The sequence below is a fragment of the Microtus oregoni genome, unplaced genomic scaffold (genome assembly GCF_018167655.1).
Source record: "Microtus oregoni isolate MIOR12 unplaced genomic scaffold, Mior012 000035F_ref0000213, whole genome shotgun sequence".
Lineage (NCBI taxonomy): Eukaryota > Metazoa > Chordata > Mammalia > Rodentia > Cricetidae > Microtus > Microtus oregoni.
Window position 1 is genome coordinate 21,566,322 of NW_024543094.1, and position 14,536 is coordinate 21,580,857.

The 14,536-nt window shown below is 46.6% G+C and overlaps 2 protein-coding genes across 2 annotated transcripts in view; one reads left to right on the forward strand and one right to left on the reverse strand.

The window, feature by feature from the left end:
• The window catches only part of LOC121432574, a 50,496-nt gene extending 39,378 nt beyond the window's left edge, over positions 1 to 11,118 (reverse strand). Inside the window, exons 1-2 of the mRNA XM_041630609.1 lie at positions 10,978 to 11,118; positions 10,634 to 10,885 (exon numbers count right to left, since the gene is read on the reverse strand). Of these exons, the coding sequence (XP_041486543.1) occupies positions 10,634 to 10,885; positions 10,978 to 11,118 (393 nt within the window). The remainder of the gene's footprint in view (positions 1 to 10,633; positions 10,886 to 10,977) is intronic.
• Rpp38 (ribonuclease P/MRP subunit p38) lies at positions 10,600 to 14,518 on the forward strand. The gene is made up of 2 exons (XM_041630748.1): positions 10,600 to 10,796; positions 13,596 to 14,518. The coding sequence occupies exon 2, from the start codon at positions 13,606 to 13,608 to the stop codon at positions 14,446 to 14,448; it is 843 nt and encodes a 280-aa protein (XP_041486682.1). The 5' UTR covers positions 10,600 to 10,796; positions 13,596 to 13,605; the 3' UTR covers positions 14,449 to 14,518.
• Positions 14,519 to 14,536: the final 18 nt, after the last annotated feature.

Sequence of the window (14,536 nt, forward strand, 5' to 3'; positions counted from 1 at the left end):
GTTTTTTCCCTGTTGTATGATAATCTTTTGGTACACTGCAAAGATGAGCTTCTCTCCTTGATTTAATAAAGAGCTAAGTGGCCAATTGTTAGGCTGGAGTAGGTATATGCAGGAGAGCCAGGCAGCCATAACTCTGGAAAAAGAAGGGCAGAGTCACCAGTCAGGTGGAGATGGAACAAGACATGGAAGAGGACAGGTAAATGTCATGAGTCATGTGGCTACTTGTAGATTGATAAAAATGGGTTAACTGAAATTGCAGCAGTTAGTAACAAGCCTAAGCTACCAGCCAAACTTTTATAACTAATAAGAAGTCTCCATGTCGTTATTTGGGAGCTGGATGATGGACAGATCTTCCACCTACATCTCACATAAGTCTTAAGCCCACTCTAGATCATTTCAACTCGTACGGCCGTGTTCACATTGTGTGGACAGCTGTCCCGTTCCATTGCAAAACAATAGGAAAACATTTACACGCACTGAAAACAGGAACAGCTTTTTTCCTGGTTATTTTTTACAGTCTCCATGTGTATGTGCATTCATGTGTGTGGTGTATGCATGTGCATGTGTTCATATTTAGGTACATTTCTTGCGGAGGCAATGTTGGCCGTTTCATGTGTGTGGTGTATGCATGTGCATGTGTTCGTGTGTAGGTACATTTCTTGTGGAGGCAATGTTGGCCATCATCTGTTTCTCTTTACTTTGCTTTTTGAGGCAATGTCTCTTATTGAACCCAGAGATCACCTATTTCACTAGACTGGCTGGCCAATAAAGCCCTCAGATCATCTTATCTTTGCCCCCAGTAGCAAGGAGATTAGAGCCATGAGCTGTTATGACAGGTTTTCATGGGTCACCAGGGATCCAAACTCAGGTCTTCGTTCTTCCACAGCAGGCACTTTATTACTGAGTCATCTCTCTGGCCATGGTTCTGAGTATCTTCATCTTGCGGTTGTTTGAATGCACTGGTGTGCTACCCCAGAATGCACAGAGAGGCTGGGCAAATGGTGTAAAACACAGGCTCCTGTGACAGCTTTCTTCTTCAGCTTGTCTGTCTCCAACCAGTTAGATGTCTTCCATCAGTCACTTTGTTCCTACTCCGCCAGCCATGACTTTGCTCTGAAATATGACTGAACTTGAAGGTTCCCATGTTCCCTCCTGCACTACAGTCCCAGGAGCTCAGGCCTGTTGTATGGTGGAGGATGGCTTCCTGTTGGCTGACCCTTCTCAGAACCCATAGAGGGAGTAATACTATTTACTAGGCCCACACACCTCTGCTCAATTTCATACAACTCTCTATTCATCTTGACTGTATTTCATGAAGAGAAGGCAGAGGCTCAGAGACCACCATACTTAGAGGTGGTTACAGGCGGAATCTGGCTATAGGCATCTGAAGATTAGGGAGTAGTGGTCCAAATGGGAAAACTCCTTGTCTTTTGTAGGAATGAAGGTAGGAAGGCCAGAAGAGGGAAACTTTGACCTCTCAACTGTCTATTGAGTCAAGAACATAATCTATGGGTCACAGGGGCTTCCTGACAGGTCCCTTATATTACCACCTGGCAATATCTTATAGAAAACCCCCTGCACAGCTAAAACCCTTTCTCCCTCCCTTAGGGGCATTTGTGGCTGTGACTGAAGAACAAAAAGGAAAAACTAAAGGAGGAGAACAGGCCACTGTCTACTGCATCCCTGTACCCTGTCTTCCTTCTCCAGGCAACTTGGAGAGTTCCTTTCAATCCAACCACCTTACCCAGAGGCATGCTGGGATGGGAAAAATTGGAAGGTTGGGGGCATGGAGGGGCCTTCTCTTACACGTGCGCATTCTCCAAGGTAGGACCCACCAGCTGGGATTGACTCCATGACCCTTTCATTGTGTGCTGTGTGCCCACCTGATGCTGAGGGCAGGCAGCACCGAGTCATTGGCCCTTTGCCGCTAGCGACTTTCATAATTGGAAATGACAAAATCCTGAGCTTTCTGAAAAGCCTGCAGGCTTACTGACCTGTTGTTGGATTCTGTCCTTCTCACTTACCAGACAACATGGGATGATTGTTTCCAGTTGCTCCAAGTCCTCTTCGCTACTGAAGAGAGGGGCCAGATTATAACAGAGGCTCAGAAACTGGTTCCAGGCCCAGATGAAAGACCTACCACCAATGCAGACCTCATAAATAATGGTTTTCCTGTGACACAACACAACTGGGATTTCAACACAGAGGAAGGTAGGGAAAGGCTAAGTCTACCGCCAGACTCTAACAGGGGATCTCCAGGCTGCCTCGAATTGGCCCACAAATTTGTCCAAAGTCAGTCAGATACTTCAAGGGGCCTGAAGAAACAGCAGGAGCATTCCTAGAGAGGCTGATAGAAGCTTGTAAGACCTATATACCCTCGGATCCGAAGCACCTGAGAATCAGTCTGCAGTCAGCCTGGCCTTTGTCAACCAGTCAGCACCAGATATCTGCCGGAAGTTGCAGAGAACAACAGGTTTTGAAGGCAAGAGGTTGGCTGGATGCTTTGTGGTTGCTGAGAACGTACTTTGTAATAGGGAAACCCTGGAAGGAAGGCAGACAAAGGGGCTCACAAGAGTTTTAGAAAGACAGACACAGGGGCACACAAAGTCCTTCTAGCTGCCTCAAGAAGCCCAGAGACTAGAAGACAGGCACTGACCTTTGCAGATTCACCCATTAAGGGAAAGGTCTAAAGCAAAGTTTGTGCAATAGTCCTAGTCTGCAGAAAGACCAATGTGCCTGCTGTAGGAAGTTGGGTCACTGAAAGAATAAATGCCCTGAATTACAGGGCTAAAGAGTGAAGGTTGTGGAACTGGAAGAGATAAGTGATTGAAGGCGACAGTGCTGAGAGCCCCTTCCTGAGCCTGGGGTAACCCTAAAGGTGGAGGGTAAACCCATAGATTTTTCTGGGGGATACAGGAGCACAACACTCCATTCTAAAACAACCCCTAGCAAAATGTCACCAACACAGTCCTGGTTGCAAGAGGCTAAAGGGATGAACCAGCACTTGTGGACTACTGGAAGATCAGTGGACACAGGACAGGGCCGAGTGCCCCACGTTTTTATAGTCATCCCTGAGAGCCCATATTCACCACTGTTGGAAAGAGACTTACTAACTAAAATGGGGGCCCACATCCATTTTGACCAGACTGGAATATCAGTGATTGATCAAAAGGGAGAGTCAATACATGTGCTCACCAGGTCACTAGTGGATGAATACAAATTTTTTGTGGGCCCCATCCATTTTGACCAGACTGGAATATCAGTGATTGATCAAAAGGGAGAGTCAATACACGTGCTCACCAGGTCACTAGTGGATGAATACAAATTTTTTGTGGGCCCCTCAAATCAAAGAGACAGTAGAGACCTGCTTCAAAATTGGCTCCCAACAATTCCACAAGCATGGGCAGAAACCGGGGGACCTGGGATTGCAGCACAACACCCCACTACCAATACAACTGAAGGCTGGTGTAATGCCAACGCATGTCAAACAGCACCCAATGCCCAGAGAGGCCCACAGGGGATCACTCCCCATATTAAGTGCCTCAGAGACCTGGGACCTGGAATACGCCCTTGTTACTGGTTGAAAAGCCCAATTCCGATGACTATAGACCAGTGCATGACCTCTGGGAGGTGTAGAAGGGTTGAGGACATTCCTCCAACACTTCCCAACCCCTATACTTTTCTAAGTGTCTTGCCTCCAGAACGGGTCATCTACACTGTGTTCGTTGGACCTTAAGGATGCCTTCTTTAGCCTGCCACTGGCTCTAGCCCGTCAGCCTATGTTTGCTTTTGAATGGATGGATCCAGAGGACAGATTCAATGGACAGCTGACCTGGACACGACTGTCCCAAGGGTTCAAGACATCTCCTACCATCTTTGATGAGTCCTCCATGAGGACTAGAGTGACTACCGATAAGCCCAACCCAACATCAGCTCATGACAGTATGTGCATGACCTCCTGACTTAGAAGCTTGCAAAATTGCCACTGAAGGGCTGCTTAGAACTTTAGGAGACTTGGAGTATAGTGTATTAGCAAAGAAGGCTCAACTCTGCCTGATTGAGGTAACTTACCTGGGGTACATGCTGACGGGGGGGGGCGGGGGGGGGAAAAGATGGCTGTCAAAAGCAAGGAAAGAGACCATCGAGAGGGTCTCCAGACACAGCAATCGCCAAGAGGTGAGAGAATGGGGTCCACTGGGTTCTGTAGGCTTGAATCCCTGGGTTTGCTGAATTAACTCGGCCTCTATGAGGCCACGATGGGAAGGGACTCCCCTCAATTAGACCCCACAGATAGAAAAGGCCTTCAGTGAAATTAAGGTTGTTCTACTGACTGCACCTGCTTTGGAGCTACCAGACACCACCAGACCCTTCCACCTGATGTGGATGAGAAGAAGGGAGTGGCCAAAGTGGTCCTGATACAAACCCTGGGTCCACGGAAAAGACCAGTAGCCTCCTTGTCCAAAAAAGGCTGGATCCAGTGGCTACTACTTGGCCTCCTTGCCTATGCATAATGGCAGCATCAGCTTTACTAGACAGACTAACTTTGGGGCCAACTCTTAAAGTGGCCACACCATGCTGTTGAGGGGGGTTCTTAAACAAACATCCTCCTAGTAGATAACTTACTAATGCTCCACTGACTTATCATCTGGCTTGGCTCTTAACCCCACCCAGGATCAATACACCCACAGCAGTGCCTCGAACTCTGCCGTTCTCCCAGACCCGGACCTGGACTGGCCTCTCCATGATTGTCTGGATATCCTGAGCCATCTCCATGGATCGGACCAGACCTTAAGAACACCCCTTTGTGAAGGGCTAAGCTAACATGATTTAACAATTGGCAGTAGCTTCATCAAAAATGGTATCAGATATGCAGGAGCAGAAGTTACAACTGAAGCAGCAGTCATATGGACAGAGGCCCTACCTCTTGGGATATCAGCCCAGAGGGCCGAGCTGATAGCTCTAAGAAAGGCAGTGCAGTGGATAAGGGGAAAAGATTTAATATCTGTACTGACAGCTGGTATGCATTTGACACGATCCATGTCCATGGTGCCATCTACAGGGAGAGGGGAATGGTGAACGAGGAAGGAAAGACTATTACAAAAGAACAAACAGGAGATTTTATACCTCTTACAGGCAATATGGCTACCCCAAGAGAGCGCTGCCATACACTACCCCAGGCACCAGAAAGGAGAGGACCCAATCTCAAGGGGGAAGAGTCGGGCAGACATGGCAGCAAAGCAGGCTGCCCTCCAGAGAACAGCCATCCTGTTGACCACACCACCAAAGATGGGAACACCCACACTGCTAGAATTTCCAGCTTACACTGACCAAGGGCTCCAGAGAATACGCTCGTGCACACGGGACCCCGATGAATGGATCATCCTCCCATCAAACTTTGCCACTCAGCCAGTCCGACAAATACACCAGAGTACTCACTTGGGAGAAAGAACAACACAGGACCTCTTGAGAAGAGCGCATCTTAAGGTCTTTGACCTTAAGGCCAAAACAGCAGAAGCTGTAGGTCGATGACCCGCATGCCGTCTTGTTAATGCAAAAAGTGGAGTCATGAGAACGGGACACCAAGAGAGAGGAACTTGGCCCAGAGCTAACTGGGAAGTTGACTTCATTCAAAGAGGCCAAGCCAGGCCTGTATGGCTATAAATAATTGTTAGTTTTTATTGATACCTTTTCATCATGAACTGTGGTTTTCCCAACTAAGCACGAGAAGCCTGCCATGGTGGTCAAGAAGTTGCTGGAAGAAATTATCCCAAGGTATGACCTCCCTGTGCTCTTGGGCTCAGATAACAGACCTGCATTCGTCTCTCATGTAACACAAAAACTAATTAAGGCTATGGGGACCAATTGGAAAACTTCATTGTGCTTAGTGTTTCCAAGGTTTGGGTCAGGTAGAAAGGATGGACCCAGCCACAAAGGAGAACTTAACCAAATTACCCCTTGAGTCTGGCAGTGACTAGGTGTCTCTCCTCCCCTTTGCTCCCTATTGGGTTTGCCATTCTCCTTAGACTCTAGGCCAGACCACACTGGTGATCATGTATGTCAGGTCACTACCCATTCTGCCTAATCTTAGGGCAGAATTGCTGGCTAAATTTGATGACCAAAGATTTCTCTCCTCCCTTAAAGTTCCGTCTCAGGTGCAGAAACAACTCTGGCCTCAGCTGTGTGCAATCTATAAGAAGGTACTGTATCCTGTGCTGCTGCAGCCAGTGCAGCCTGGATAGCTGAGACTGGGGGGGGGGGGGTGGTGCGCCAGGATTGAGACACGGAGGCTTTCAGGTGGAAAAACAGCAAGCTTTATTTTGCCCAGTGCTAAAGCCTTTTATACCCCTACTGCTTCTGCGGAAAACCACAAGGCAGAAAGAACACAAACATCCTTGTCAATTACAGACCACAAGGAAGTTCCACTGTCAGTCACGGGGAGTGAGGGCAGCTGGATCACAACACTGTGCCCCACCAGTTCTGGCCAGGAGATCTGGTGATCATCAAGAGACACAGAAAAGAGCCCTTGGGTGGTTGGAAGGGACTTTACACTGTCATCCTGACAATGCTCACAGCTGTCAAAGTAGACGAAGTACCTACTTGGAGTCACCATCCCTATGTGAAGCCCGTAGACCCACACGCTGATCCTAAGGGCTACGCTCCAGAGGAAGTCAACCCTGGAGAGCCATTGCACCTCCATGAGATTCTTTAAAATTGAGAATTCAGAAACTCACCAATCCAGCTAAGTGACGGGCTTGTCCCTATGCTTCCTCAGCATGTGCCTGCAGGGGCTTTCCAGTCTGGTCACTCTAGGGGACCACAACCCCCACCTACCCTTTATTCTCACCTAGGAAATCATCAATGCTGGCACGGGAAGGATCCTGAGCTGGACTTCCCATGCAGTACCTATAGGGACCTGATCTATACTTTGACTTGGGGATGCTTTATGGTTGGACTGAGGTGTGTGATACTACATTACAAGAAGTCACCCATTTTAATGTTTGTCCTGGGTATAACAGATAAAGAGACAGGTAGAGGCCAGTGGAGGAGTCAGTGACTATTTCTGTGCTTCATGGAGCTGTGTCTCCACGGGTCATATCTGGCAGAAGGCCCCAAAGAATGGAGACCTTGTCAAGGGAAAGTAGGTAGACCAACCAAGATGTTTGAGTGCTTGATGAACTAAGTTTGCTGGAGCAGGGACATGTAACCAAATATTAATTCAATTCACAGGTGCTGGTAGAAAAATGTTTAGTTGGGCTTCAGGAAAAACCTGGGTTTAAGGTTGTATGACCAGGTGGGATGATATAGGGGAAGACCCAGGAACATTGTTCATCTCCAGTTAGACGTTCAGCCCCTACAGCCACAAAAGCCTTTGGGCCTCAATAGGGTAATGAACACCCAAATGTCAAAAAGAGCAAAGCCTAAGAAATCTAAGCCTTTAAAACTAAGACCTTGTCTCTGACAACTGATTCTACCCCCACAAATCAACCCTCTAATCCAGGCCTCTTTAATCTACAAAGATATACCTATCTGGTTCTGAATGCCTCAAAGCAAAGACTCACCAGGGCTCGTTCACTCTCCCTAGACACAAGACCACACTATAATGAGGAGATTGCAACACAGGGACGTTATACCAGCTCCCCTGACACGCAGTCATGCAGATGGCAACACTCAGGCAGACGGAGACTAACACTACAATCGGTAACAGGAAACAGCCTCTGCATGGGCCGAACCCCACCTAACTATGTTGATTCTGCAGTGAAACTCAACCCACTGGGGACAGGATATTTAATTCTGCCGGATGATACTTGGTGGGCCTGTACCACAGGTTTAACTCCCGGCATACATGCGCAAGTTTTAACTGATATTCAGGGTTTCTGTCTTGGTGCAGCTGGTCACAAAAATAGCTTGTTTCCCTGAGGAAGTCTCCATCAGTTACAACCAGTTGGATAAGCCAAATGTGAGGTTTTCCCAGCTGTCCTAATATCCATTCTCATAGGCGCTGAAACCTCAGCTCTAATCCTCCAAGATCGGAATTATAAGATTTCAAGCACAGCCATAGATGCAGACACAGCCACCCTAGAAATTTCATCACCCATCTGGAGGAATCACTCTCTTCTTTAGCTGGGGTGGCCCCCCATAATAGGAGGGGTTTAGACTTACTGTTCCTTCAATGGGGGGAGGTTCTATATCTGGCTCTGGGAGAACAATGCTGTTTTTATGCTAACCACTCAGGTGTCATAAAAGCCTCCATAAACCTAATCAAATAAAACTAGGAAAGTAGGAAAGAAGCATATTATAGTATAAATCCTTATTCAATTGGTCACCCTAGTTAACTATACTCCTTTCGGCTCTGAGTGGGCCCTAGGTCTTCTTACCATTGGCCTTGACTTATGGACCTTGCATCATTAACAATATCATAAGATTTATAAAGGAAGGGATCTCTACGGTCCAGCTGATGGTTCTGGGACAGCAATACAAGCCTATAGATATGGAGGATGAATTTCCAGGATTTGAGGAAATACACAGAATCATAAGGACATACTTTAAAAACCTATACTCTGCCAAGGTGCAAAAGCTAAGAGAAATGGATTATTTCCTTGATATATACCACCTATCAGAATTAAATCAAGATCAGTTAAACAAGTTCAATGAGCCTATAAACCCTAGTGAAATAGAAGCAGTCATTAAAAGTCTCCCAAGCGAAAATCCACAGGGTCAGATGGTTTTACATGGTTTAGTGCAGAATTCTACCATACCTTCAGAGAAGAATTAATGCCAATACTCAAATTATTCCACAAAATAGAAACAGAAGGAACATTGTCTGGTTCATTTTATGAATCACAGTTACCCTGTTACCCGAACCACATAAAGACTCAACAAAGAAAGAGAATTACAGACCAATATCCCTAATGAAAATAGACTCAAAATTTTTCAATAAAATACTTTCAAAAACCAAATACATGAAACATCAAAAAGACCATCCGCATGATCAAGTAGTCATTAATGAAGCTTCCAAAGTACTGGGAATGGGTGACATTTAATTGAAGTGTTGGCCAAAGTGGCCTCATGGGGACTCCTGAAGAAACTAGGCTATCGTCAAGGTTAATGGATGTTCTACACAAACTAATGGTAAGGTCCTCTTGCTGAGGACAACACCTACACAACCCAAAGAACACAGATGTCAAGCTGTTGCCTACCTAGAGCCTTAACCCATACCGACTAGAGATAGTGGTCCTGGAAGGTACTCTGCCCATCACCAAAGGAGAAAGGTTAACATCAACCCAGCTGCAACCCCCCCACCCCTACCCCGTCTACATGCAAGCTACGCTGGCTCAATTGTGACACAAAGCTCATGATAGTAACCACCCAATACCTGACTGGATTAACTGGATTACTGGATGTAACCCATACCTGCCACTGCTTAGGTGGCCAAGAACCAGAGTCTAGATAAGCTGGGGACCTGGGGGAAACCAAATACTGATTCTGCAAAAGGAGCATAGCAATAAAATGTTTCCCAGTGACATTCTGCTATACTCGTACGTAGATCAACGCCTTCCTCAGCCTTCATCAGAGAAGCTTCCCCCTGCAGCCAATGGGAACAAATACAGAGGCCCACAGCTGAACAATGTGAAGCCGAAGTCCCGCGTGAATTGACACTTGCACCACCACGTGTCTCACTCACGGGAACGTCACTGCCTTCCTCTGGCTGGAGTACAGATATTGACAAGTGGGTGACCTGCAGCAAACTCAACATGTGTAGAAAGTACTGGCTGCAGCTTCTTCCACCAGGACTATGTTGACCTGAGCCTGTACAGAGACCCCCTCCTGAGATCAGCCAACCCACTTCCTAGTTCATGCTGTGTATGATCACAACTACAATTGTGTCCAGAGCCTGACGTATTGTTTTCTACTTATTTCTGGCCATATGAGTTGAAGGATCAAATATATCCCGTAGATCTGAGGTGAAACACATGGCATATGTAACAGATGTCCACCTCAAATGCTGCCTCTGGGGATACAAGGTGGTCCATTTACTCTTGAAAAAGTTTATATTTCCTTATGTGCTAATACTGAGTTAGTGCCTAAGCCAGCGATTTCACTCCTACAAAGTTTGTAGTGAATGGACTATGCCTTATTAGATGGAAGTGGGTCTTTGAGGACCAGGGTAGGAGACTATGATTCTAAAGAGACATGCTGGGCTGTCAAGATGACATAAATCGTAATTACATTCAACCCTACAACCCCTGTTTATTTAATTTTCGTGGCGCGGGGACATGTGCAGAGAATGGATGGCTAAAAGGGCTGGAACTTTGTGATCCTAGAACGAAAAAAGATAGCGGGCCAGAATTCCAAGGCTAAAGCAACTGGGCTAAACCAGAAAGACAGGATCCAAGAACTTTAAACAAGCATCCGAGCGAGAGCGGCTGGTTACTACAGCAACCACAGACTCTCGCGAGACAGATTAAAAGCCTGTGCAGTGCTGCTCTGGAGCATTGTTCCGCGCTTAGGGATTCCTCCCACCCCCACCCCCACCCCCACCCCCACCCCCACCCCATCCCCACCCCTACCCCCACCCCCACCCCCACCCCCACCCTCACCCGGATCGACCTGTCGCCAGCTGCAGTTTAAGTACCTTACTGGGTGTGACGTCATGCCGAGGGCAGGCAGCCAGGGATATCCTTCTGCGCAGGCGCGGCGCAGGCGCACGTGGAGGCGACACTGGTGCCCTCAGTGACGGCGGAGTCGCAGCAAGGAATCCATCTGTCACGTGGTCTCCGCAGGGAGCTTCTGCAAAGGTGGGCACGCGCCCGTGGTCCGAGTCCCAGCCCGTGGGCACCCCGGTCACCGCGGGGCGGGGCGGGTGGGAAAGGGGCTGTGCCCGCTTCTGCGGCCACCCAACTCCAGGTCTCCCTGCGGCCCTTTCCAACTGTTCTCACGATCCACCCCGGGAGGGGGTGTTCCTTCGTGTGGTGTTACGTGAGTGTCCCTGAGTCTCCCGAAACCACGGGAGCTTCTGTGCTGCTGACAGCCTTTCCAGGGTCCCTTCCCAAAGTCAGCGTCTTTTCTGCGACGCCTTTCTAATCGCGCTAAATACTGCAAGACTCTAGAGCCCACCATCTTGTCTTTATCCTGTAACTCCAAGTCCAGCACCTCTGTCCCAGCGACACTAAACTTGCTTTAATACTCTTCTGGGATTCACCGCTGCCCACTTCCTACTTCGTTTGGAAGCAATTCTTAGATAGCATTCGCTTCCTCCAGAAAGCCTTTTCCTGACCCTAAGGAAAAAGCCTCTCCTGCCTTCTCACTACTCTGGTTTTAAAGTGAGCCAGCCGCTCTTATTACCCGCAGAGGCTTTTGCTTTGCTTAAAGCCTAATGGCTTCGGGCATCAAAGATAATCCTTAAGAATTTGATGAAGAAACGGTGTGGTGGTTATGAGTAGTATCCTAGGCAGGGTGTACGCGAATACGGACATGAGAAACCAGAAGCTTCATTAAATAGGCCGAGTCTATAATATGCCTGGTGGGTGAAAGGAGAAAAGCTTATGAGAAATGGGAGGGTAAAAAAGGGAACCCTTGAGTTTGCAGTTGATCCTATAGGCACTAGCAGCTTGCAGACATAGATGACAAGGCACTTGCAAGTCCACCCTGTTTTTCTGTCTGTGAAGGTCCGTTCTTATTAATCAGCATTTAAAAAATTCATATGGCATGGCAGTCACCTTATGCAGACAGAGCTTTTAAAGCTCCCCTTTCAGGTTCTGTGTATCAGAGAAGTGATCCCAATCTTGCTGCCCCTTGGTTGCAGCACATCTTAGGTGTGAATGTCCCTCTTACACCAATGGATGGTTTAGTCAGATACAGTAACTGATTTGCAGTTTGGTAAAAACTGTAGCCGGGCGGTGGTGGCGCACGCCTTTAATCCCAGCACTAAGGAGGCAGAGGCTGGCGGATCTTTGTGGGTTCAAGGTCTACAAGAGCTAGTTCCAGGACAGGCTCCAAAGCTACAGAGAAACCCTGTCTCAAAAAACATAACCAAAAAAAAAAAAAAAGGAAAAGAAAAAAGCTGTCGTGGGGCCGTTATCTTTCCAGTTCCTGGCAGTCACCTCACTAGATTTGGATGACTTTTTGTTTTTCAATCCGAGTTTGTGGGGAGCAGAGCTAATGAGTTGACTGGGAGAGTGCAGTGCAGTAATGGGAAGGAAAAAGTATTAATACCAGTGGGTAGCACTGATGGGACCAAGGCTGCAGGTCTCATTGGAATGAAGGTGACTAGAAGAATAAGGATGGGGAATGAGTCTGCAATACCATTTCTTAGGGCTGTAGTTTGGAAAGGCAACCCAATTCACCTGGGCATCTTCTTACCAGCCCCCATGGCTCGGGAGCACCCCCACAGCTCAATAGCTCTAGGGTGAGAATAAGCCACCCTTATGTTCCTAAAAGCTACCTGTTATTTCTGAGATGGAGCCGTAATTCAAGGAAGTCTTCAGAAAAACTAATTCTCAGTTTGGACTGTGAGTCTGCTTCCTAACCCACCCACACACTGGGGAACCCTACACATGGGTTAGAGAACTGGGTTGTGGAAAGTACCCTGAATTAGAAGACCCTTAATCAGAGGGGACTTCCTTAAAGTTTGTCAACTGGGTCTTTACAGCCCTCAGATGAACTCTAGGAATGAGAAAACTGAGAAGGAAGTATACAGTTGCCTTTGGGAAAGGGAAACTGAATCTAAATGAATGAATGCTCAACTAGAGAGCGATTGAGAACATCCTAACTAACTCTAAGGTTAATACCATGGTCTCTAGATTATGAATAGGCCAATGGCTTTTAATATGCTTTCGGAAGGAGCCTAGCCCTTTATTTCTCCCTAATGGATTAATCTTTATTTCATCACAAATATTTTTTTTAGTTTTCATGAAATTGCCTGCCAAAGCAGTAGTCATGTGATCATGTAAAGGGAAAAATGTGCCAGTATATCCCGAGTGTTTTAGGAAGGAACCTGGGAGATCATGGGAGGAAGGAGACTTAACAAAGTATAGAAGTTTTAGCCATGGAAATAGGTTAATGATTACTTTCAGAAATTAAAGGGTATAAGCTCTGTGTGGGCACAGGGTCTTGTTGCCTACCCGCAGCTGTGCCTAGAACACCATCTGCCCAATGGAGAAGCTCAATGCATGTGCTGATAAATGAGATGATTCAGAGAATAAAGGCCTGTGACCAGAGTTCTCCCTGTGACTTCCATGGTAGAAGGAGAGAACCTCTGACCCCTACGTGTGCTCTATGATGTGATCCACAAACCTATTCAATGTTACTAATTTTTTTAAAAATAAATGAGTGGAAGGCACCAGCTAGAGTTTAGAAGAAGCTAACAAATTAACATCAGCCATTCACACATTGCCTGATACCATGAAAAAATAGGGGAAATTAAAATTAGTTCATTTTACCATAAAAGTTATGTTTCTGGTTACCTCATTGGGCCTTAGACTTGCTATTACAGTATATCAATCTGGAATAAAAAAACGAGACTGGAGAATAGAACCAAAATACTCAGAACCTGCCTTGCTAACATGAGAATCTCATCATCTTGCTTCTTTCTGAAGGGTTTTCAAGATGGCCGCAGCCCCTCAAGCACCAAAGAGGGGATCTATTCGGAAGACTAGACCTCTGGTTGTAAAGACATCACTGAACAACCCATATGTCATTTCCTGGAGCACCTTGGAGAGAGAGGACATACACTTTATATTACAGACCCTCGAAGACAAGTTTAAATCAATTGGATTTCAGAAAATTGAAGATAAGAAACGGAAGAAAACTCCTTTTGTAGAAAAGCAAAGATGTACCCCAGATGTTGAGATTAGTAAGCATCTGAAGAAGGAGCATGATGGGAGTCTACAGGTATCAGGGTGGACGCCAGCCCATGTCAGAAAACAGCTGGTCATTGGTGTTAATGAAGTCACCAGAGCTCTGGAGAGGAATGAACTGCTGCTGGTTCTAGTGTGCAAGTCAGTCAAGCCTGCCATCATCACCTCACACATGATTCAGCTGAGTATAAGCAGAACTGTTCCTGCTTGTCAGGTTCCTCAGCTCAGCGAGAGAATTGCTCCTGTCATTGGCTTAAAATGTGTGCTAGCCTTGGGCTTCAGAAAGAACACCATGGACTTTGCTGAGGAAGTAAGAGCCATCATTCCCAGGGTGCCCAGCTTACATGTGCCATGGCTTCAAGACAGAACCCAAGATCCTAAAGACAATTTAGAGATTGAATTGTTGGAAAGCCAGGACAAAGAGATTTTGGACACTTCATTTGATGACCTTACAAAACTTAGTAAGAGAAAGATTGCTGAAGGTGGGCAGGACTCAGCTGTAATACTACAACCCCTTAAAATAAAGAAACTCATTCCCAACCCTAATAAGATAAGGAAACCACCCAAAAGTAAAACATCCATTTCAAAGTAGTTTGTATGAACTTATCATTTCATTAAAGGATATGGTCTAAATAAGGTTTATAACAAATAAAGTATGTTTACATATATTCTTAGGATCC

Bases quoted from the DNA above. Each gene is read 5' to 3' on its own strand.
- Rpp38 (XM_041630748.1), top strand. From the start codon at position 13,606: ATGGCCGCAGCCCCTCAAGCACCAAAGAGGGGATCTATTCGGAAGACT.